This window comes from Trichoplusia ni, unplaced genomic scaffold (assembly GCF_003590095.1).
Source record: "Trichoplusia ni isolate ovarian cell line Hi5 unplaced genomic scaffold, tn1 tig00000704, whole genome shotgun sequence".
Lineage (NCBI taxonomy): Eukaryota > Metazoa > Arthropoda > Insecta > Lepidoptera > Noctuidae > Trichoplusia > Trichoplusia ni.
Window position 1 is genome coordinate 43,574 of NW_020800054.1, and position 24,213 is coordinate 67,786.

Here is a 24,213-nt window from a genome sequence, read left to right on the forward strand (position 1 = left end):
TACTTGGATAATTAAAATCTTGGGCTCATGAGCTGGCCTTAGTATCATGTTTCAAAATACAGTGTACTGCTATTCCTTTACTTTTTTGCGATCATTTTTTAGAAAATTACATAATGAAGACATTGATCGTAATACATTAAGGGTTTGTAGCCCGCATACTATTACGCGTTCTTAACGTCAATTTTTTTTAAGATGCTAGATTTGATAAATGAAATACCTCAGGTTCTTGAACCGGTCTCGATGGCAATACGGCGTCAGCGGGCTTACGAGATTCTTGGGAGTACATCTATACGTTAATATTATATTTTATATTAATATAGGATACAATATCATATCCAATAGGCAACAATTGACACGCAAATGTTCGAGCGTGGTACAACAACACCAGTTTGATGTCGACATATGCTAGATGGGGCGTAAATTGTTTCAAACGACATTCACGTCAATTTGCTTTCGTGGATATACAGCTGTAGAAACACCTTAGCGTATAAATGCTTTATTTTGAAATATACACTACAGTAAACGTAATGTTGTGCATGTTACCTCAGAATTTTGAGGCATTGTCTGTGGCAATCTAGCGTCAATTAATCTCCGTAGCTCTTGGCAACAGACCTGCATTACAATAACGATATTTTAGTAGTTAAGAAAAGGATGACTTTGTATACATCCAATACTGCAATAGAATATACCTGGGGCTCTAGCGTAGATATCGGCGACAATCCTGTGTCAGTGAGCCTTCGAGTTTCTTGGGTATATATCTGTACGTACACACGTATTTATTATTATGTATTTATGTAGGTTTAGTACTGAGCTATAGGTTTCAAAGTGTTCATTTTCCAAGCCAAGCAAATCGGGCGGATGGGCGTAATTGTTTTAATGTTTAACACTTTTGTTGGTTGAGATGTGATCGCATAGGAAGTGGACACAGCTGACAATTCTGTTGACTAAATACCTTGAAAAACGGAAAGTGACCGATTTGTCATAACTGCAGATGGGTCATTTTCCGTTCGTATCAATAGCAACTTGTATTACCAGTAAGTAGCCTTTTAAATGTTACCTACGTGTACAATATTTAACTATGTATTCCATGGATGATAACTAAAAATGATTTACATTTTATTCTAAGAAAACTCACTATACAGCAATCACTTTCGTCAACAAACAACATCAACAACAACGTCAATGTAAAATTATATAAAAATGAATTAAAAAAAAATACCTACCATGAATCGTAGAAAATGTCTCCATCTAAATGACATAAAAAAAATGGTAATCACAGGTTACTGTCGACTACTACCGTGGGTAAGGGTACGATGGGTTTACCTCAGGCCCTGGATCTGCTTTCGGCGTTTCTTCCATTTCTGCAGCCGTCTGGGATACTTGTGCTTTCGTCTATGACGCAGAAATTGCGCACATTTACTTAGCGAAGAATAATATTTTGTATATTATACATCTAGAAACTGGGACCTGCATTATACGTTGAGGAGTCGAAGGCCTATATGATTAAATATCTTAAACACTTAACTTACTTCAACCTCTAGAGCTTTATTCGCTGGCAGTCCCCTGTCAGTTCTCGGCGATTTTTGAGCGCTTATCTGTGTAACACAAATAATAATTATTAATATAATTCTTATTTCTTGAGGGATGATGCGACCTAACCATGATCCGCGATAGTTAAAGTGGAATTAAAAGTTAAGAATTAGCGAGGTACTACTAGAAAGAGTAAACGAAACAGATCCCTTGACTTAGGGATGATAAAATGCGGATTACAAAATAGTTTCGTTTAATTGGAATTCGGTGTTTGTTAAATCAAAATTAACGATGGCGTACCTTTGCGGGCGTTACGATGATTGATTCAAAATCTAGGTCACAATCGCATGTCTTCTTTTGTCCACTCTGAAAATAATAAATAAAAGCTTAAGCAAAAGAAAAAAGAATTTTCTGTGAGTTACTGTTAGGTAGGTACTGCACTAAACTAGAAAGATGAGAGGATGAGGGGAATGATACGATGAGAATATCTATATACATCATCTATACCCATTCTAATGAAATATATACCTACTTTAGCTAAAAATGTACCTAAACCAAAAGTGACTAAATAATTGATTGGGCATACTTTAGCGGTAACAGAAGGCTGAGTCCAATCGCTCCCGGGACACGGGCATGCATGCTTTGTAAAAGCACACGGTTTTAAATCCTAAAGAGGGAAGTAGGAGTATTAATGTAATACGTGCTCGAAGAAGGTACGTCTGATCTATTATACTTCATATGTATGACTTCCGACAATGATTCTTGGTATCATTTGATATAAAATAAAAATATAGATTCCCAACCACTGTAATAAATCAGTAGATTATTTACTGAATATGTTATTGTTATGCGATTTTTCACGTATTTTGAGGGTATATAAAGGAATCAAGTATGGGCTATTGGACCATCACACAATGATATCAACTTTAGGTAGTGGCTCCATACGATATTGAGCTGAATCCGATGAGACGGAAATACGAACCCAAGCTTTTGGAAATTGAACCTTATCTAGTAGCTATAAGAGCAAAAAGTTCAACTTACATTTTTATGAGCAAAGTGATCTTTGATAGCCTTGTTGACGCGGTTGCTCATGTTCGCCGCCTTCAGTCGGGTCTCTAGCTCCGCCACCTTCCTCTTTTCAATTGATAACTGTGCCGTTAGTTGAACTGGAATATGAAATGGTAAAAGTCCCTTTGTGCCCTTGAGCCGCCTTTAACAATTTACTTACCTAGTTCAGCATTACTCTAGCCTATGAACGAGGGACAATAGTATAAAATAATAAATAAATTTCAAATCATTAATCATTTTCAAATACCCACATAGGTGTGTTATGTGTTTGTAGGTACGTTTAAGGTTCCGAACACGCACACGGCTCTACAAAAAAAATATTTGATTTTCGCATAGATTGATCTTATTATCGATTCACAAAGGGGAGATTACGCTCGCCAAAGCTCGGCGCAGAAGACGCCATAAGCACTTAGGTATAGTCAACAAACCGTCAAATTAACTTTGTATAGTGGAATCCAGATATACTACAATCATAACTTTATAAATATTTTTTGGAATCTTTGGAAAAAAATATTGAAATCGAAGAAAGAAAGCAATAGAATTAGAAGTTTTGCTTTGAAAGGAAAGAAAGAAGAGGATTACGATTTTTTTTTTGTTCTTCTGCTCTTTACAAAAAAGAAGATGGTGTACAGATAACGTAGTTACCACACTTGGCCTCCGCCTGGCGGCAGGTATCTAGCAGCTGCGCGGCGCGCTGCGCGGCGCCCCGCAGCTGGTCCTGCCCCGCGCCGCGCTCGCCGCGCACGCGCACGTTCTCGCGCCGCACCGCGCTCACCTCGCCCTCCAGCCGGCTGATGCGCGACGAGTACTCCGAGTGCGTGTTGCTCAACTCCTGCACCCACGCCGCGAGGGGGAGATATCAACCAATAACCAACTTTATGCAATCGGAGCGTAGAACTCAGTATCACTCACTCAGGGACCACACTAGCTAATAGCAGAGTAGGAGTAGCTATCACTACCATGCCCGAATGGTAGGTCTATATGAATAGTGTGATAAGGGACCAGTTGAAAGTGGAAAATTAAAAAAGTTAGATATTCCCTTGTACTTTCTGAAAATTACAAACTTGATCGTGATACTATGCGCGCAATGTTTGCTATTCTCATTTTTGAAGGCATTAACCAAACATTGAAAATTAGTGATAATTAAAGACATCTAGACATTGAAAAGAAGAACATGAGTAAATGAACTAATGTACTTTTAACAATACATACTTATATTAGTGACATAGTATGGTAACGCAATAGGTAAGTTCTAAACAAACCTCTTGCAAAGTGACTATTTTTTGTTTCAACTCTTCCATGACAGTTCTACATTTATTTTCGTCGCATGGCAAGTCAGAATTTTGGCTGAAACAAGGAATTAACATTCAAATAAACTATAAATGAACAACATTTTGAGATAAAACTCGATTAACTTACCATTGGGGTTCACGAGGCTCAGTTTGTGCCGATCTCACACTTGTAGCATCTCTACAATTGAACAGCAATATTAAAACAAATCTTACATATAAACAGATATTGTATTGAGATAGCCTCCTAACTAAACCACTCTTACTGGTACTACTTACAGCGGTAGAAATGGACGGAACAAATGGTACCACATCAGCTAAAATAGTTTTTTTAAGAATTAAAATCGTACATACCTGTCGACATTTTGACATGAGACTGAACACTTCATAGTCTGGTTGGTTGGTTCACTTGGCTTTGGGCTACAGGAATGTCTACAACAATGGTTTTGGTGTAATGTAAATTTACAGTTCTTTAAACTATTAATTTGTAGGACTATAACAGAAACTCTTTTTGATCGCATCCTCATTACTGAGGGCTGAACCTGTAGTGCTTGCACGTGCTAGTCAACGCCTCCGGTATACAAGCGGTGAGACGAGGTATAGATGAAGCCATTAATAAATCGCGCGCGACGCAACGGCGCATATAGTCTTTTATCTCACTCCCTCGCCCTACCACACACATACCTCAAGAGATAACCAGCAGGCAAGCGCCAATCATTTCCTCGTCTTAAACTACCATCCTCCACCACTGGCTTTTTTCCCCCAGTAAAAAATGAAATCCTCATAGACTTCCTTTACCCTGGGGATGGCCAAGGGGGTGTGCTGGACTCCTACCGGCTAAAACCACCGGAATGCTTCTCCGTTTCCTTTAGTCAGGAGTCAAATGTAAACGCTTTCGCAGACTACCGCAAATCCACTACTGTCTTAGACAAACCATAGGCAACTTTGGATTTTATCCCAGCTGAGACATACCTTGATGAAAATATGAGCTTACTTGACATAGGTGTGCTGAGGCAGTGCACTGGTGTTGGCACAGCGGAGACACCGGGACACAGATGACGAGGGACTCTTCTTATGGAACTGCTTCGCCGAGCACAGCCGCATGTTCAGCGTACGGATACGTTCCGACATGCGCTGGTTTGTGCGCTTCAAGTCTAATATGCTGTGAACAAAACCATTAGGAGATTATTCTGCTTGGTGAAAATTTAAATAATACACAATATGTTAAAACTTTTTTAGGCTACAATATACAAGGATATGGACAATGAATAAATTCTGTGAGAACTGTAAACTTAAACATGTACCTATACCTAAATAATAATAATAAAATATTTATAAGCCATATCAACTTAGTTAAAATACTAATCAAAGAGAAATGAAGCTGTCTGCTGTTTTGAATTTATAAACCCCTGATAATTTCATTAGAGCAATAGTCAAATATGACAAATATTGATATTTAGCTTTACAAATAAACTATGCCAATAAAGTGGTTTACCACTGTGTATTTATTACTGATACATGACATCTTACTATCTGAGAATCGTTATAATTCTCAAACTATTAACAATTCAATACTCCATTACACATTTAAATTGAGACATGGCGGTCAAATTGGTAATCAATTTTTGTTAGTATGAAGCAAAATAAAGTATTCTGTTTTAAAAACTGTCTACATTATTATTCAATTTACTATTTACCAAGTTCTTATTTTACTATACTAAATTTAAACTCCATTACCTAAACTAGGTAGCATCACTGCAAATTCTTTATTGAAATTAAGTTTATTAATATGGAATTAATATTGTAAAACTGACAGCAATTCTTGGAGTACTGACATATTAATTGCTGGTTGCCACCTTGATATAATTCTACAAGGCTTTGACTTATATATCATGACTAAAATAAGTATACCTGGAATTGAGCGGCAAGTAACGGTCTATAAAATGTTTCAATAAATAATATGTAATTCAGAAATCTTACATCATCTTTACTAATTTAAATCTGGAAAACTGATTGAAATATTTTAGAACATCAATGTAATAGTTCTTGGCTGAGAATAAAACATTTAACATTTTACTTACGATTCCTTCTGATCATTGACAAGTGTCTTGGTACCAATGCAGCAGTCTTTCATCTCTTTAGATTGAATAAGCTTTTGAGAGGCATTAAGCCGCTGCACCTTCGTGGACAGACCTCGGATCTTGTCCTGCTGCCCATTGATGGTTCGTTTTAACTCCAAGTTGTTTTCTAAGAGAGCAAAGTACAGGTCTTCCAACTCCCGCTTGCTCAACTTTGATGGACATATTCGATACAGTTCTGTGGATGTTAAAGCAGAAGATTTTTCTGCTTAAGGGTGAAATTATAGCTTATAGACGAAAAATGTATTTATGTAAACAATATGTAAATAATTATTTTTAGTACCTCGGTCCGATCGGGCAGAATGACTCTTACATATGTTGTTGTAATCATACTTCTCCACTCCACACTTCTCCTTACTGTAACAACTCATGGTGAATTCTTCCACTCAAACAAAATCACAAACAAAAAACAAAATATGATTTAAATATTTCCGGCTCGTTTAACTGAACATCGCGATCGCAGGTATGGTACCCACGATTACATCTTCACACGAAATATTTTCACGCCACATAATTTAAGCCCAATATAATTACGGATGTTGCTGTAATTTCACATTACTGAAAAATTCGTCGTCAGTAAAATGAAAAGACCGCCATAGCAACTCGGTGAAATGTCAACACATGGCAACTGTCAACAAATATTTAGTAACATTGTAAAATGAGCTTTATTGCTGGAACTGTAAAGTTTATTTGTCCTTGATTGATGTTCACAACGCCATCTAGCGGCGTTTTATACATCCTTTGCTGAACTCAAAAACTTTTTGTTTAAAACTTTAATGATTTATGATACAGGGTGGTTTGGTTTGTGGTTGGAATAAAATAAATCAATGATCTGTCAACAGATTTTATTGAACAATTAAGTATTTAACATTATATGTAACACGTCGATTAGGAACTTACGAACTATGTACTAATTCTAACAGTAATTGGAATGAATTACATTTCAAATAGGTACAGTTGAAACAAAGCATAGACACGCAGTACGGAATAATAGCTACACACATTGCACAAGATTTACAACTATAGGTAGACATAACTTTTTCACGTAGCTGCATAATAAATTTATAAAAAATATTTTGTGCCTGAGAATGTCGTCAAACGTCTCATTTTACTTTCCTACGAATTTGAAGTTTATTGTCATTATTACATTTTAGTTAAATTTGTTGTAGAAATAGACGTTCTAAATGCTTGCACGTGTTTGAACAAATACTTTTTGGCTTGAAACAGCCTAAGATAGTTATACTTTATACTTATACGTACCTACTTACGTCATACCTACAGGGGTCAGTACATCACTAGTTTGGGAATAAATATTAGCGAAGCTGTTTGAATTGTAAAAGTCGCAAAGGCCTAGTGTAAAAATTAGGTTTGAAATTCGTAGAAATGAACTTCCCTATTCATTTTTAAAGTTACCTTTTGAGTGATTCAAAGTGTCTATATATATATTTTGTTTTACTTACATTTAAAAAAATACTTATGAAGACAACAGTAAAAGCTTATCGCACACCTACGGAAAATCTTCGAAAATACATAAAAATTAAATTACCTTAAGATACGATATAATCTTATTTTAAACTCTAAATAAACTCCACAAATACAAAAGAATATTTTACAACTAAGTTGATAGCTTAATTTTAAACCTAAAAGATTTTAATACTGGATAGCTCACAAAATAATCACAAAGTTGCTCTATACAACTACATACAATCATTGGCAGTTGGCACTCATGCGAATATTTAAGTATTTTCATGCAAGTTGGTATCAAATAAAAAACTACACAGGTACGACCCTTTACTAATTTATTTTTATTAAATTCTTGGGGTCTTAAGTAAATTTCAACTGTTAAATATTATCAGAGGGGGTTTTTAGCTATATTATCTGTAGAACATACTTACTTGCACTGAAATACTTTGACATTACAGTTCACACATACAATAATTAAATTATCATAGATAAATTAGGAGATTACAAGATAGAAGCTTTAAATAAATTCATCTAAATCACAAATGGGATTCAATCCCAAATCAATATAATAATGTTACTAACAGGCAGAATATAAATAATTTTATTTTTTGTGCGGTCAACATTCATTTATTTAAGACCACACTGGAACAGAAAATATAACCTAAAATTTCAATTCTAATACATAATTATCATTTTATTTTTAATACAATCTAGTATTCTAAATGCACAACATCGATTTATTATTTGCTAATATTGTGACCTTTTAGGCCGATCATTTAATTTCTTTGTTCGAAATGCGAATACTAAATGCTGCCTTGTGTAGTATGGCAGTTTTATACATTGGCCTTGCCATTTTTTTAAATATTTTTTATTCTGGCATATATGCGGGAAATTCCTAATGTTCAGTATCAATTTCAAATCGATATTCTATTCCTACGTTCAGCAGGTATTTTCTTTATTATCGTTTACACCATGTTAATCGTTTTTTGGTAGGTACATTACTCTGACTACTTATGTTTTGAGTAATGTATGTAAATAATTCCAAATATATGTATTTTGCTAATCTCAATCAAAAACCACAATTCCACAATCTAATCATCTAATGTCTGAACACTGAAGCTGTTTTTCGAGTACCTAGTTTTAGGCCTACGTTGTCTCTTGGATTTGTCGATACCTATACTTTAGCGACACACTGAAGTTAGCAGATCTGTCCGAGTAAAGTTAATCATCATCAGTAATCTTTTACATTTTGAACAATATAGTGAATAGGAATTTAGAAGTTAAGCAATTCAGACACAGTCATTTTTGAGGTTATGGCAGTTCACCGTATCACGGCGTCCTATTGCCACCTCATACGAGTATATTATATACTCAATTATTTCTTCTTTTATATTAGGTAGGTACAAGTTTCTTTAAATTGCTGTGTAAATATATTATTATGTCGCCAATTTCCATCAAAAAATTGTATCCTTAAATATACTACCATCAATAGACCACTCTATAGGACACATCCAATGCAATCTATTCTAAATTGTGGCAAAAACTACCGTATAGTACAGTCACACGTATTATTGTCGTGATTTACAAGTTTCTAGTCCTATATTATAACCCTACATAGGATAAAAGAAATAAATAATATAGACAGATATTAATTCCGACTAATGTTAGATTATTTACTTTTGCCTCATAAAGAGTTAACAATGAGTACTTATGTCCTCCTTTATGAGACACTCTGTACTTTATAAAATTATGCTGTCTTTTGTTGTACTAACATTCCAGATCGTTCTAGTTTTATTTTATTTATCTATTTTATATCCAACGTAAAGAAAATACCAGTCAAAATGACTTACTGGGCCACAGTCAAAATTGTATCGCCATTTTATGTCGCCCGCAAGCCCTATTGATGAGCATTGTCTTTCGAAGCCCCTTTCATCATTTTTTGCTAGGCCAGTTTAGGTCATGCTTTGATCGATAGTTTGATGAAAGTCGAAGCAAGATTTTTTTTATACTGTCAGGACTTGAAATTATTTTATAAATAGGTTTTCTTTTTGATTTATTGATTAATCTGCATTGTTCTTGAGGCAGCTCAAGAAATATGCTTACAGAATTATTCTGCTGTATAATTGAATTCTCTCATAATAACAGCATTTTCTAGTCAAGTCAGTATAGTTTACAAAGCAAAAAAGCCAAAGGTGTATCTTCTTTTCTTAAAGTCGATGGTGATTTGGAATATTTGGAACGTAAATTTCTGTTATCGGTATGAGGTGAGACACTTCGCTTCGTTCTCCTAAATGTCCGGCTTTGTGAGTTACCCCTTGTGGTTGTTCTGCGCGGCCTGGCGCCGCAGGTCGGAGCGGATGGCGGCCGTGATGGCGGCGCCGGCGGCTAGCAGCGCGCAGAGCGTGAGGTTGGCCCAGCGGTCGCCCACAGAGCCCAGCATCCACTCGTACAGCAGCGTCGTCAGGATGCCGAAAACCTACAAACCAAACTCGTGCTTTTATTGCATGAAGATTATTCAGTTATGGTGTAAATATTTATAAGCTTGATTTGGAAGTTCTAAGATCTCGTTGTAAGGATTGGATATGATGATATTCGATTTCTTCACCTAGGGTCTACTGATTCCACTTCACAAAATGTTGCTTTGAAAAAGAGTTAATTCAACAGTTTCAGGATTAGATCCATTTAACAATACCTATAAACTTAAAATGCATTTAGTATTTCTTAAAACCATTAAAGCCTTACCTGAACAACAGCATTCAATATTCCAGATGTGGTGCCCTCCGGCTCGGGGTACGTGACTTCCGATGCAAATTCAAAGCCCACAGGTAAGTAGCCAGTCATGAAGAATCTGGAACATTATCAAATAGTAAAATTTAATATAAGCCCAATAAAAAGCAAAACAAGTAATTACATAATTTCAATACTTTTAATATTTTTGGGAGGATCCCCTGGATGGACTCAAACAACAACAAATAACATTTTATCCGGAGTCCGTATCATAATATGGTTATAGACATTAGCCAAAAATAATAAAACCACTATAAAAACTCACCCAAGCAAAATACTGCTCAAATAAACGACGCCGATGTATCCGCAGTCCAGAGTGAAGGTGAAGATGAGCATGCCGATGACGGAGGCGACGTACACCGAGAGCGTGGTCTCCTTGAAGCGGTGCGTCTTGTCCAGGATCAGGCCGCACAGCACCGAGCCCGCCATGCCCGCCACCACGATCACCAGACCGATGCGACCCGCGTCTGCGTTCGCACCCTGGAATGATATATTGTTATGATAAAGACTCTAAGACTGAGCGAAACTAAAAGATTTGTAATGTAAGGTTTTGAAACATCTAGTATGAAAAGCAGTGCAAAACTTATTGCAACCCAAGGCATAGTTCTTAAAGTCGCTATATTTAGGTAAATTATAGGTCCGTTCAAAGAATTTTAAAATCCAATCTAACGTAACAAGCGTTATAGGATTAAGCAAAACTTGTATAACTCATACATTTATATAGCCAACATCTATGTCATAATAACATGGCTCAGACTCTAGGGAAATAAGTCTGAGCGATCCCTTCCGACACAGCTCCGGTTAATTTGTAAATATCCATGTTACGCATTTACTTTTTCCCATATTTTAAAATTGACCCAGTTAAAATCAGAAGCAATATACATAAATAAACAAGTGAATACTGTTCTGATTAGCACACGGTTCCGTATCCCATCTTAATTTAATGTCTGTGTGATGAATGATAACTTACAGGGTAATACGTCAAGATGACTTGGTTGAGCAGAGTAGATATAGCATAGAAGGCGCCGACGTTGAGCCCGTAGGATATGAGGAGGAGGACGTAGTTGCGGTTCGTGATCAGCTTCTTGAGCGACAGTAGGAAGTTCGAGTCAAGACTGTTGCCGAGGTCCGCGGCCGCTGACGGTGGGTTCGGGGGAGCTGCCTTGAAGACTGTGAAGACAAAAATTATTATTGATAGTAACTATCGTGAGAATGATTCATTATTAAATTATGCAACGGTTTACTCACACGTATTTATCGTCGTTATTATATATATTTATCATCGAATTGCGACTTCGACTCGCGATCCCGCCGCGTCTGCTCATGATTAAGGACTCCGGTTGGGCCCGAAACTAGTCGGGCTACCCCGATAAATACGTGTGAGCAGGGCCGGATCTAGGAGCCCAGAGGCCTCGAGGCAACAAAGGAGTGGAGGCCCCCTTGGTTCTTACATTCAGTGAAACATTAATCGAGCTTTTTTTTAGATGCCTACTTTGGGCGCAGTTATTCAGCCACGCACGTCACTCTAAATTCTGGCCTAAAGTGCCTTATAGATAATACGGCGCAGCGCGTGAGTAAACCGTTACATCATTTAATAATAAAAATTATTATTATTTAAATAGTACGTAACAATTTGTAAATTCTACATTCAAACCAACTAGCGTACCTCATTAATAAGGAAATAAAGTATACCTATATAATTAACACGAAAGTTAATTTCCCATGGATTTGCTCTTTTCTAAAAGCTATTCTTCACGCTGGCCCTTGTTTACCTTTGTTAAACAAATGACAGTGGTGGATCCTTCCCTTGGGATAATTATTCAGGGTGCAAAGGCCTAATGACAATGGTCCCGTTTTATTAAACCACAGTCATTGACACTGAGGACTGGTTCTGTAAATTGGAGGGCTTTTGTCTTATATTGGAGACTCGTCATTAATTTTGTCGAGTCGTCTCACGATAAATACCGACTGCAGAACCGAAAGCCCTTTAATTGGGCATTAAGTTACGAAGCTTGAGGAATAATTAATATAGCCTCAATTAGAAGTATGATGCTTATTAATTGGTGAGATTTTTACTATTTAATTATTAACTTTCGTTGGCAATACAGTGCAAAAAACGCGGATTGACAATGACAATGTTGATAAACTCGATAGTAAACGTGATTTCCTTTTGGGAGGAACCCAAGATTGCGAGTAAAAACCCATACCCGCATTTAAAGCAACTCAAAACAAAATGGAACAACATGATTCGTTTGAATGATTCTTTTGTTTTTTTTACTCTTATTCGTTGTCATTCAGACATGAAGGAGATAACACACATTATAAGCGAAAATATATTCGTAATATAAACGAAAATTCATTATGTTGATTAAGAGCACTTCCCCATGTAAATTGTGAACCTAGCATACAAATAATAGGGTTTTAGAAGTAAGCTAAATTTCAGTCATAAAGTTTTGATACAATGCTACAAGACTAGTTTTCCTTATAATGACATAAATCAGAGTTCAAAACTTCCATTAAACTGCACATGCGAGTAAGTTCAGTATACTAAACAAATGTAATTTAAAGTTAAAAGGACAATGCTGAGTGCATCAGATGGTTTCAAGCAATCCGGTGTAAGCTACGTATTCTACGCGGGAATTAGCTTCGTTAGTCGCTCGTAGTCGATGTTCAGAACAAGCCATAAATGTTCATAAGTTATAACGAACTGAAAGGAGACTTATTTGATATCATAGCACTTTACAATTATATCTAGTAGTTTCTATTTTACTTATTGGTTTAAGGCCTTTCTATAGTACCTAACTTTGGTGAGGTTGATTAATAATATTAGGCTTGTATACAACATGTTTTAAAAGCGAGTTCTTAATGATTATGTCGAGATATCATCTATATCTATACTAATATATAAAGCTGAAGAGTTTGTTTGTTTGAACGCGCTAATCTCAGGAACTACTGGTTCGAGTTGAAAAAAACTTTTTGTCTATACTAATATATAAAGCTGAAGAGTTTGTTTGTTTGAGCGCGCTAATCTCAGGAACTACTGGTTCGAGTTGAAAAAAACTTTTTGTGTTGAATAGATAATTTATCAAGGAAGGCTATAGGCTATATAACATCACGCTGCGACTAATAGGAGCGAATATAAAATGGAAAATGTGGAAAAAAAGATGAGAATATAAAACATAACTATATATCTTCTAACCACGCGGACAAAGTCGCGGGCAACAGCTCGTAACATATATTCAAGGAAACATGGAACAAACTTTGATGAATCTCAGCACTTGCCTATCCATGCAGTCGAATATTAATAAAAGGTGTGTAAAATACTTAATATTATAATTAAACACTCCGAACGTCCGCCCCATAAATTACAGGTGCCTGTTTGTATTTAACATGGGCCCCACATCCTAACTGACAAAACAGGTCGACGCCATAAGTGTTATTGCGATAAAACGGTCGGAAAATTAAATTTAGGCCGTATGTTTTGCAATTAAAATGACAGAGGCGATAAATAAGAAAGATTTATGGGAAAGATAATAGAGGAATATACACTTATTGCAGTATATAAAACAACGAATTTAAAGGGGTTATCTAGGGTAGGTATAGGATCAGGGGTCGAAATGATTATTATTAAATGAGTTTTATTATTATTAAGCTTAAGGTACATTTTTTAGTACTTACAGAGCAGGATGAAGACAAACAGCACGCTGGTAAAGCCGGCGACGAGGTAGAACATAAGGCGGAAGTCAGCGGCTATCTCCTCGATAGTACCCGAAGCCCGCACCAGGATCGGAGGGAGCACAAAGCCCACGGCCACGCCCAACTGTGAAACAACAGATTTCCATAAATATACACGAAAATATTCACAAAAGGAAAATATGTGTTCTGTCCATTTCTAGTGTCCAAAATGGTTCAAAAGCACAAGGATTTTCTCGTTACACATTCAGCAAATATATTGAACGAGAATTTAATGGAATACAAAAGCTTTTTGGAATTGAAAATTTTGTATTATTTCGTGGTAATGGATTATTAAAGTGAGGGATAGTGGAACTTCCTGTCGGTAATATGAAATTCAGAGCAGCACGAGCTCCTACCTACATACTATTTCTGGCTTAATCCGATTACCCTGCAAATGTATTTTTGTCTGGTTTAGGGCACTAGAGGGACCATCTTCATGAATAATGACATAACTCCATCCAATGAACTCCGGAGTTAATTTAATGGAGTGAGTTTATTTAGGAAAACAAGAAGTTTTGTCCCAGAAAAGCATGCCTATAAAACATAGGTACAAACAGTAATAAGTATATCATCATCACTTTGTTGCGTGCATGAATTTTTATGTTTTAATAGCAGTAAGTACAGTGTTTATCATCATTTGACAACTAAATAAGTTGGTTAGGCTCAACCAATAGAATAACAATAATATATGCGAATTATGCTCTAGAGTATAACTAAGGATTATCGTCTGTTTTTCTTTGTTTAGTGTTAAACCATACACAGTTATTCCAAGGTTTGGGCCGTTTTTATCTTTAATATTCGTTTAAGGAGGATTGAGGTATCACAGATAGGCAAATTATTTGCAAATATTATCTTGGGGCACATAAAAGACGTATAAAAATTAATTAACAATGGTTTCACGACGATCATGTACAAATTAAATGATCAAAAGTGTAAGAAACGAAAGAGAGAATTAAAAGAATTGTTTTTGTTAAGTTAGCTTTCTTTGCTTAGGAAAAAGCGACCAAAGTATAAACATCACTGGGGTTGCGATAAAACCTAAGGGGTAGTACAAATACTCATAGCAAACCACGTCATTTTTAATAAGTTGTTAGAATTAAAATAGGTACTAAAACTATAATATTTTAACTAGACAAAAACATTTTATTATAGTGACAGACGTCGATGTCCTAAAAGCCTTAATTTTTTCTCCGGGTCCTACCTAATAATTTCAATGGCGTCAATACGGTCAAGTACTTAATTCATATTATTGATCATAAAATCCAAGTCACAAGATCACATCCACATCACATAACATCCAACAATATGGATCAAATCGGGAATTGCCACGTTACTAAAAGGCTCGGTAATCATGAACGCACCAGGCTTCCATTCCCGTGTCACGCCGTATAACATGTAGCCTTCAATAAAATTCCAATTTATTCCGGTCTGTTGTCCGGCTGTTCACATTACTAACAACTGTAACACCATTCCTTTTTATTGCATGAGAAATATTCGCTGTTGTTCATTTTCGTAAAAGTCCGATGGAAAATGTGATAACGGCTGTTTATCTATTCTTTACTTTGCAGGCTATTCTAAAAGTAATTTTGTGTTTGAGTCTGGTCATTGACAAAACTAAAACGAAATAGTTCTATACTTGCCTCGAAATCACGAGTTTATTCATATGATCTTTAAATATAAACTCTAAATGTGAATGGACTAAGATCTTTTGATTTTTAGGTATTAACATTCTTCACTTATGTTCGTGTGATGCCTTTCCATGACTTTCCTCATCCAGTCGGTCGGTGAACCTACTAAAATAATGATTACTTTTTACTTTTTTAGATTCTCAGCAAAGGAATTGCATCATAAAATAACATAGAAAATATAAACTAAAGTCAAAGAGAATCCAGAATTACTTTCAAAGTGGAATAAAATACATTTTCTCTAAACAAAATAACATCCGCAAGGCTTAAGCTGCAGCCTTTGAATGTTATTACGGTAGGAAGTTACTTTGAATCTCATACTAAGCGAGCGTTTGATAACGTTTAGCTAAACCATTCCCATAATCCCATATACGTACTAACGTCCACTATGGACGTCATTTTCTTACCCTTATAACGTTTACTCCTAGGGCTGATAGGGCCTTTTATTAATACATTGGCGGCTCATATTAATACGCTTTACATTATACGTTACATTCACTGGAAGTACCTACTACTTAGTAGTTTAGACAATTGCTGAATCATACTTTTCATTATCAACATCTGATAACATACAAAGCGCCTATTCCTCACATTCACTGATTAGGCGCTAACTGGCAGAATTGGAAAAAAAAAATTCTTTGTATGAAAAAATCTGTCAAGAAATTTAACGGGAACTTAGGAAGCGGTGGTGACACAGGCACTAAGTGTCAAATATTAGTCAGAACCACAAGTCCGACATCATTCTACTGTAACAAGCATATCCTTCTTAAAACGACGTCTCTCCAATCTGGGAATCACAACACCGACTGTAGACCAGTTACATAATAGTAGGCAAATGGGGCAGCATTGCACACTTACATTCAATTTGAGCAATGATACAAAACGTGTTTGGATGAGACCCCTCGCGGTACAAATTGGATGATCGCTTCCGAGCTCAGCAATCACGCGAGCAGTGGAACATTACTGATCACGTGCACTGCGGAGTGTAGGCAGACATGTAGGTGATACATATGTAAGGATTCAATCAGACCTTCGGTCACACTATAAATCCTACAGTGAATGCGGCATGAAGGATGAGCAGGCCAGATTTGTAACGAATTATTGGGTTTATGACTATTTGCGTAGTTGGGTTGTTGCATTTTTCCAATTACATATTTAGCATTTTTGGTGAATAATCCACCAAAATGCAATTACATTTTACAACCATAAAACGCAGAAATTCAGTTCGGAAATACCATTTACTGAGCTGTAAATAATTTTAAGCACCTGTTGTTTGTAAATGGACATATTAAAATAATTGTACAATTCAAGAATTATTTATTTAATTCGCCATCAAGCTTAATGGCCCATGTCTGGTCGATTGCAAATTTTATGGTAAAAACTATGGCTCATACAGTTTTAAATCATCAAGATCCTAATTAGGGAAACTACCAAAGTCTACGGGTATAGTTAACCTTGCCTGAACTTCATCCAAAACAATTAGTTTCACACAGGCGTGAAGATTATTCCATTAGCGCAGATTGCAAATATTCCTTAACGCTATGTTATGATTTGGCGTTCAAATCAGAAACATGATTATTGAAATGTGGATGCGAATTCTCGCAATCACCTAATTCAGTCACAATTTTCTTGCCAGAAGATTGATTGAGATAAGTATTCTTCGATAATTGGAATAATCTGTCCTGGACTGTTCCCGTCTCACTGTTTTGACAACAATGGTTATGAAATATGTTTACCTTTTACTTATACATTGCGAAAGATTAAGTTTATTTTTCTGTGTATGTTTCTGTACAGATCGAAAAAAGGAGCGACGAAACCGCGTAATGCAAGGACCATCCCAAACCAAACGTAACCACGACTGCAAAAAGCAGAACTGCTCGCAGAAATGCAAATATCTTAACATTATATTACTCTGTACTCGTAAACCTAAACATTTTACTGTTAGGTTGCCATCCTTATAACCTAATATAAATTACGCGGAGGTTCCTTTAATTCTCGTCGAGAGCGCGCGATAAAATTTAAGAGGCGACTCTTGAAGCTTGTAAAATATTTTGCGCTCTTATCAACCTGGTGGCAGGCACGTGAAGACGGAAATTGGAGGAAAAGTGAAAGGTAGACTTTCATTTACTTAATCCTAATGGTTTGTAATAAAGGACATAATTGAAGGACTGGTAAGTCTTTGGATGAGAGGGTGTGGGCTGATAACATCAAATAGCTAGGATTCGGATATCTAAACTTTTATCTATGAACTACCGTAAAGTTAATAGCTATTATGGACCTTAAAAAAAATAACATTAGGTCAAAATTCAAAGAAACCAATTATTTTACATTTCATTGTCTTGATCACGCTAGACTGATGCAGAAACACGTCCAGTATACCTGTTCCTTACCTTGTGCATAACCATGGAAAGGATAGAATTTTTAATTTTCCTTGTAGCAAATTATGCAAAGATTCTCCCATAAAAATGTTCTCAAACTTATAACGAATTTCGTCAAAGATTTCGTTAAAACTTCGTAATTGAAACAATGTCGTTTACATTCTGAATTAAGTTATTATAAATTCGTCCAAGGAAGTTCTGTGTCCAGTTATTTTGCTGGAGAAGTTGTTTAATGAGCCTTGCTATTCTTGGAGAATTATTAACACATTTAATACCATTTAAATACTTTTTTGTTGTCAATGATTTAACTAATAACCTAATAACCTAGTTAGTCACGTATTTTTTATCCGCTTTATACAAATTGAAGTGGAGCCACACAAGAGTTATAGTGCAGCTCAACTGTTTATGTATTTATAAATTCTATTTTTGTTACATTAATTTTGAATTTAAAGAAACAATCAAATAAAAGTATAAAAAATAATTCTATCTAGCGGACCTAGATGGATTTCCAAAAAATAACAGACACATTTTTCTTTGCGTAAAGTAAAATTGAAGTTAAAAATGAGAATTCAGTTAAATAATAAGTAATTCGATTTTTTTTATGCGATAATTATGATGGCCATAATCAATACTTTTAGAATGAGGTCATTTGTAGCCAAAAAGCATTTGCTTGTATTTGCCATTCATATGACTGTTTTGGGAGAGGCCTATGTCCAACAACAGTCCGCGTTAGGCTGTGTTGTTATTGGTTAATTGATTAATGTTTATACTAGTTCTGTCTCCAACCATAGTACCATAGTTTCGGAGATTGCTGCATATTGTTCATCACCTAATATAAAATAAAACTTCACCACTTTTAGAACACATTGAAATTAATAAAACAGGGCCACTTCGCTTCCTTTGTAAGGGCAAGCCCTTCATTAAAAAGTCCATTATCAGATGATTAGCTCTCCGATCTCCGCTCTTAACCCAAGCTAAGTGGCTTGTTTGCTCAAGGGCGTGTATTGGATACAATTAAAATCTTGAGTGATCTGTTAGGGATGAAGAGAGATCTATATAAGTCTACTATAACAGGATTAGCTAGCGAAGTATAAGTACTCACTTATTACAGTATACTCAGAAATATTATGACCGTTTCATTTTTGTATAGATATTACAAAACTTCAGAACATCCGAATTTAGGACTTTGGCAATGAATAAATAAAAGGTGAACCTTGTAACAAAAATTGGAGAGCCACACTAAACTGTTAACATATCCGAATGCTCTGTCTGGTCATAAAACAACTATATTTTGGAAAACTAAAACTGAAAATACAAACAGCAAGTAGAAGGCCAGATAGCATTGTTATTAGGAAGTGCTGATAATCCTTAGTAATGAAATAGTACATTAACTTCGATCCAAGGGCTATTCACGAGGGATTTTATGGCGCGATTAGTGACGCTGCGCTGGTGATTAAAACTCCGAATTACTGCCAGTTCAATGGTCGTGCAGCTATTAATCGGCTGCAAAAAGGAGGATAATTCACCTTTCAACTGATTGGTATCACATGCATGCTGGTAAATGAATCAATAGATTTTGGAACGGCCAAAGAATTGAAAGAGTTGTTACATTATGACTAATTGTACCTTCTTTGGACAAAGACGTACATTAGTAAAACTAACACAATATCCATTTATTATGTTGTAAAATTACACCAGCCATCGATTTTGTCACAGGAGTAATTATAGTTATGATTTTGTAGGCAATGTAATTAGGTACTTGTGAAATAAGGTTTTATTACAAAGTTAGCCGCAAGTCCTCCAGACTCACTTTTAGTAAGGGTTGTTTGCCTTTTTCTATAGCTCGTGTCAGAACGTATCATGTAACGTAATTTAGATCTTCGCACATCGTAGACTTTTATGGAAGAATATCATCCACAGAATTTCCGATACCGAAAAACATTACTTATTTTCTCGAACACATAAAGTCCATTGAAGTGTGCGTTTGCTTATTTAAATTAAATAAAGAAAAAAAAAAATGAAACAAGATATTTGAAACATTCAGTCAAGAAAAATATAAGGATATTTCTGTGTTAGGCAAAGTTTAAAGGAAATCCAAATTTACGCCAAGACGGATTTTGGAGGACCAGATTCCAGATTTAACCAGCTAAGTTCAGCAATGGGGGTTTGTCAGATTATTAAGGACTAAAAGCCACCCATGTTTCTTATTTAGCTTTTTTTTTATTCTAGGGCCGCGGTATCTATCCCTTTCGGTCGATTGCAATAGTCGGCAGGCTTCGGCCCTAATGCCTCCTGAGTTTCCTGACCCTGACACCTCCTTAAGGCGCGCGGGGTCGGGCGAGCTACCAATCACTCATTGTCCTGAGGCCCGCGCCTATGGTGGCTAGGAAGGATTAACAAGCAACATAATCGTTAGCGTGATGAATGTTAAGATACGCTAATAAATTGGGTTTTCAACGATTCGTGGCACTCGCCAAAACAGATGTAATATGCAATTTTCATCCTGTTAACGGAAAAATAAATGGCTAGGCTGCTTTGTTTTCTGCTTGGATGTATAATTGTAATGTCGCACTGCAGGTGATTTACTTATAGAGTAGGCAAGTGTCCTCCACCTTGAAAACCGACATGTTTTCCGGTCATGTCAGTACTTACACGCTAGGTAAGCAACACTTGTATTGTATAATTGTAGGAAAGAAGTGGCAATGAATACTTTAAAACAGTGGGATTAATTACAGGTTTTAGAAGTCCCTTTGCAAAAATTGTCCGTAACGATGGCACTCTTAGGTACTCCTATTACAGGAAATGCTGTAGACTGTTATAATAAAACAAAAGAATCATACCTGATTTCCAAAAACGCCAACACTGCAGGCCGAAGACACCTGATCAGCTCCAAACCACACGGCAGCCAGGCGAGGAGGTACGTTCAGAATGAAGACCTGGGATATGGCCACCACCGTCTGGCCCATGAAGCCCAGCCAGAACATGTCCTGGGGCACGGAGAACACCTTCAGCCATGCTCCCAGGCATGTGCCAAACGAACCGATAATAGTCGTCACGCGGAGATTCTGGAAACAAAAGAGGGGCTTAATACTTACAAGGATTATAGAAGATACTAGAAACTAACGGGAGGATATAAAGTTAATTGGAAAAAATCATTCAATACACGCCTGAATTGTTCTTGGCAAAGTACTCAAATAATAGTGAGTGTCATCAAAATCAAAATCAAAAGTCATTTATTCAAATTAGGCTACTAAGTAGCACTTTTTGAAGGTCAAATTACATTGACAGCACCCAGTTTTGCCCACCCGTCACCGCTTCCTAAGTGCTTTTGCTGTGAGAGAAGAAACGGCGCAACAAACTCCCCAGCAGCACGCTGTCTTTCCATTTACAATATAATTATTAAAAAATATATCAAAATAAGTGTGTAGGTGCCGTGCCAAATAAACAAAAATTTGAGGTCATGGTACCTAAGCCACTATGAACTTAAACTGTCAACTACTCGGCCAAGGTCAGCAGACCGACCAGCCACCGCAAGCAGCACCCGTTCACGAGTATGACGCAAGGGTCAGCCATCACCTCCCTCGCCATATTTGAGGGAAGGAGGTGACCCGACCCAAGACGCCACCGCAGGCAGTGACGACTAAGGGAGCATGACGTATCTGCTGCCGGCTAATAAAATAAAACTCAAAGAAAGAAATACCCCAAACGTTGATTTACCTGGCACAGCCCCGAACACGGAGGCGGCATAAATTGCTACGTCATTCAATCTTATAATTAATAAAATTATACATGTCAAAATTTCTAATAAAGAACATATACGTTTATGCGTATAATCATACTAAAAATAAAACAAAATAGGTAACACAACAAAATAGGTAACACCATCATCATATAACAAGAAAGACGCACGTTTTTTTATAAAAATATCTAAATTGTAATAGAATGTATCATGTGTAGTAAACTGTATTCCGACTTCCTTGGTCTTATAACCAAAATAAGGAAAATCTAAGATCCCAACACACCTTGCCGTATAACAAAAGCACCTATATCTGCACAACACAGCTTTGTTTTCCTTAAACATTGGTAAGGTTTAGGGTAAGTATCGCAGAAAATTAAACAGTAAACAAAATTTACCATGGGACGTTGGACATTTCTTATAATATGCTTTCGGTAGATGTCTATATAAGCAGGTGTTTTTTGAACACGCCTTTAATAATAATTATTACATGACCAAATAAATGTAAAAAGCGTAACTAAAGAAAGTATGGTCTGTGGAAAATTTTACCGAGTTATAAATACAAATATTCCTTTAAGAAGTGGAACAGTAAACAACGTATTATCAATAAATTTTGATTATATTCGGATTAGAAGTCAATGTCAAAGTAATGGAATATTTCGGTCATTTGGATAGACCACTATGCAATTAGAACATTAAACCTTTTAAGCTATCTATTAACATTCTAATGTTCAGATTTTAAGATACTGGTTATGCTTAATACAGATGATCGTTCTGAGCTATTTATGTTGTTTTTCTTTATTGGGTGTTTCTGCCTTAGCTTCTGCTTTAGGTAAAAACATTGAGGGACAAGCCGTCAGAAACAACACTGTTATGACGTTTTAGTATAATACTTATCATATACTTATTATATACTCTCGGTTTAAGCTGATAAACGGGGAAACTTATTTAATCGTGCGTACCTCTGGCGCTGACGTCTGAATAAAGGGCAAGGAGAAAAGTGAGATAGTGTCGTTTCCATAAAAGGGACCTTTTTTACGAAAATGAGGTGTCATACGCTGAAGTTGCGACGCGGAAACCATCAAGTTAAATTATGAAGATTTTAAATCCAACGGGATTTTAGTCTCTTTCATTGGTATATTTACATTTGGAAGAAGTAATAAAACATACATAGCACTTCGAGACGTTGTATGTGCATGTGGTAAATAAAGTATGCAAAAAGAATTATAGAACATTAACACAAAGTCAATGCTTGGCAAAAACATGAATTGAGCTATTAAAATCAATGAGTTTTCTGTTATTAAGTTGAAGCAAATCCTTACATCACAATTCAAGAGTAGTCAGACATCTAAACGACTCCGACGTTTTTACGATTGCCACAAAAGGATGCGCCGCGTAATAAGAATAACCGGTTATTTGGCATACTTATACAAAAGCTGTTTATGTACATATTGGTAAGGGGCTTGTATCTGCAGGTTGTTAAGATTTTTGGAAAAACAGTTTTGCAATTTCAAATCATCGTCCCATAAACATTTTATTTAACGCTTAAACCTATATGCCCAAAAATGTATACTAAGAATTAGTGATCTTCCTTTGTTGAATAGAAAAAGGTATAGGTTGAGTTGAATCTGAAAATGCTCAATTTATATGCTGTGAGGTCAGAAACATATTCCATCAATACAGCTTACGGCTAGATGGCATATGTTATAGACAAATCTGAACTTGATATTGCATGAATTGCATCACTCAAAGTTGTACAAAACATTTACTATATTCGTGAAATGTTCAGAGTGTTATTTTATAACACGGATTAAGACGTAAAACTAACTATTTAGAAGATTTTATATTGTGTACACAATCATTTAGAACATTTAGAGCAAACCATGATCTACGTAATTTGTAGGAAGCACAGTATTTGTAATTGTATTTATCTTCATTTAATACGTCCACATACTCAAGGCTGTCAAATCTCCAAATCTCAGTCTAGTTTTTATAGCCTAACGCTATGTTAAAATAGGATTACACAGATTATAATTCTTGTTCTAGGTATGTCTATGTTTCGTGCGTAATTATATTCCTTTTTACGTCTAGTTCTATAACACTTGATAATATTAAACTTAAGTTTTTTCGTCCCTCCACTTTTTATATAACTTAATCTTATGGTTAACAAAAAGTTTTGATTATGGTTTTCCCAAAGCTGAGCATGATGAGATTACGAAATGCTTTATGAATATAATATATCTTCATAAGTTTCATAGTTTTTATCTATTTAAATATTTTGTAGCGTAGGATATCTAACAGTATTTCTCCATTATAGAACACTGGGGGCTTAACAGTACCTTTTAAAATAATATGATTGCAAGTGAGAAAAAGGGACGCCTCTCTATGCTTCCTATCGCTGTC

At 35.9% G+C, this 24,213-nt stretch overlaps 2 protein-coding genes across 6 annotated transcripts in view; both read right to left on the reverse strand.

The window, feature by feature from the left end:
• LOC113507136 overlaps positions 1-6,798 on the reverse strand; it is a 44,727-nt gene extending 37,929 nt beyond the window's left edge. Inside the window, exons 1-15 of the mRNA XM_026889992.1 lie at positions 6,309-6,798; positions 5,969-6,233; positions 4,882-5,049; positions 4,242-4,319; positions 4,018-4,068; positions 3,861-3,945; positions 3,244-3,430; positions 2,572-2,696; positions 2,117-2,197; positions 1,831-1,896; positions 1,530-1,595; positions 1,324-1,392; positions 690-758; positions 544-612; positions 218-286 (exon numbers count right to left, since the gene is read on the reverse strand). Of these exons, the coding sequence (XP_026745793.1) occupies positions 218-286; positions 544-612; positions 690-758; positions 1,324-1,392; positions 1,530-1,595; positions 1,831-1,896; positions 2,117-2,197; positions 2,572-2,696; positions 3,244-3,430; positions 3,861-3,945; positions 4,018-4,068; positions 4,242-4,319; positions 4,882-5,049; positions 5,969-6,233; positions 6,309-6,396 (1,536 nt within the window). The 5' untranslated portion in view covers positions 6,397-6,798. The remainder of the gene's footprint in view (positions 1-217; positions 287-543; positions 613-689; positions 759-1,323; positions 1,393-1,529; positions 1,596-1,830; positions 1,897-2,116; positions 2,198-2,571; positions 2,697-3,243; positions 3,431-3,860; positions 3,946-4,017; positions 4,069-4,241; positions 4,320-4,881; positions 5,050-5,968; positions 6,234-6,308) is intronic.
• A 55-nt stretch (positions 6,799-6,853) lies between these two features.
• The window catches only part of LOC113507137 (feline leukemia virus subgroup C receptor-related protein 2-like), a 58,251-nt gene continuing 40,891 nt past the window's right edge, over positions 6,854-24,213 (reverse strand). For all 5 annotated transcript variants that reach the window (XM_026889997.1, XM_026889995.1, XM_026889994.1 and 2 more), the window contains 6 exons: positions 20,915-21,139; positions 13,955-14,096; positions 11,247-11,446; positions 10,542-10,756; positions 10,232-10,337; positions 6,854-9,965 (listed from right to left, as the gene is read on the reverse strand). In XM_026889997.1, coding sequence (XP_026745798.1) covers positions 9,798-9,965; positions 10,232-10,337; positions 10,542-10,756; positions 11,247-11,446; positions 13,955-14,096; positions 20,915-21,139 — 1,056 coding nt within the window. In that variant the 3' untranslated portion in view covers positions 6,854-9,797. The remainder of the gene's footprint in view (positions 9,966-10,231; positions 10,338-10,541; positions 10,757-11,246; positions 11,447-13,954; positions 14,097-20,914; positions 21,140-24,213) is intronic.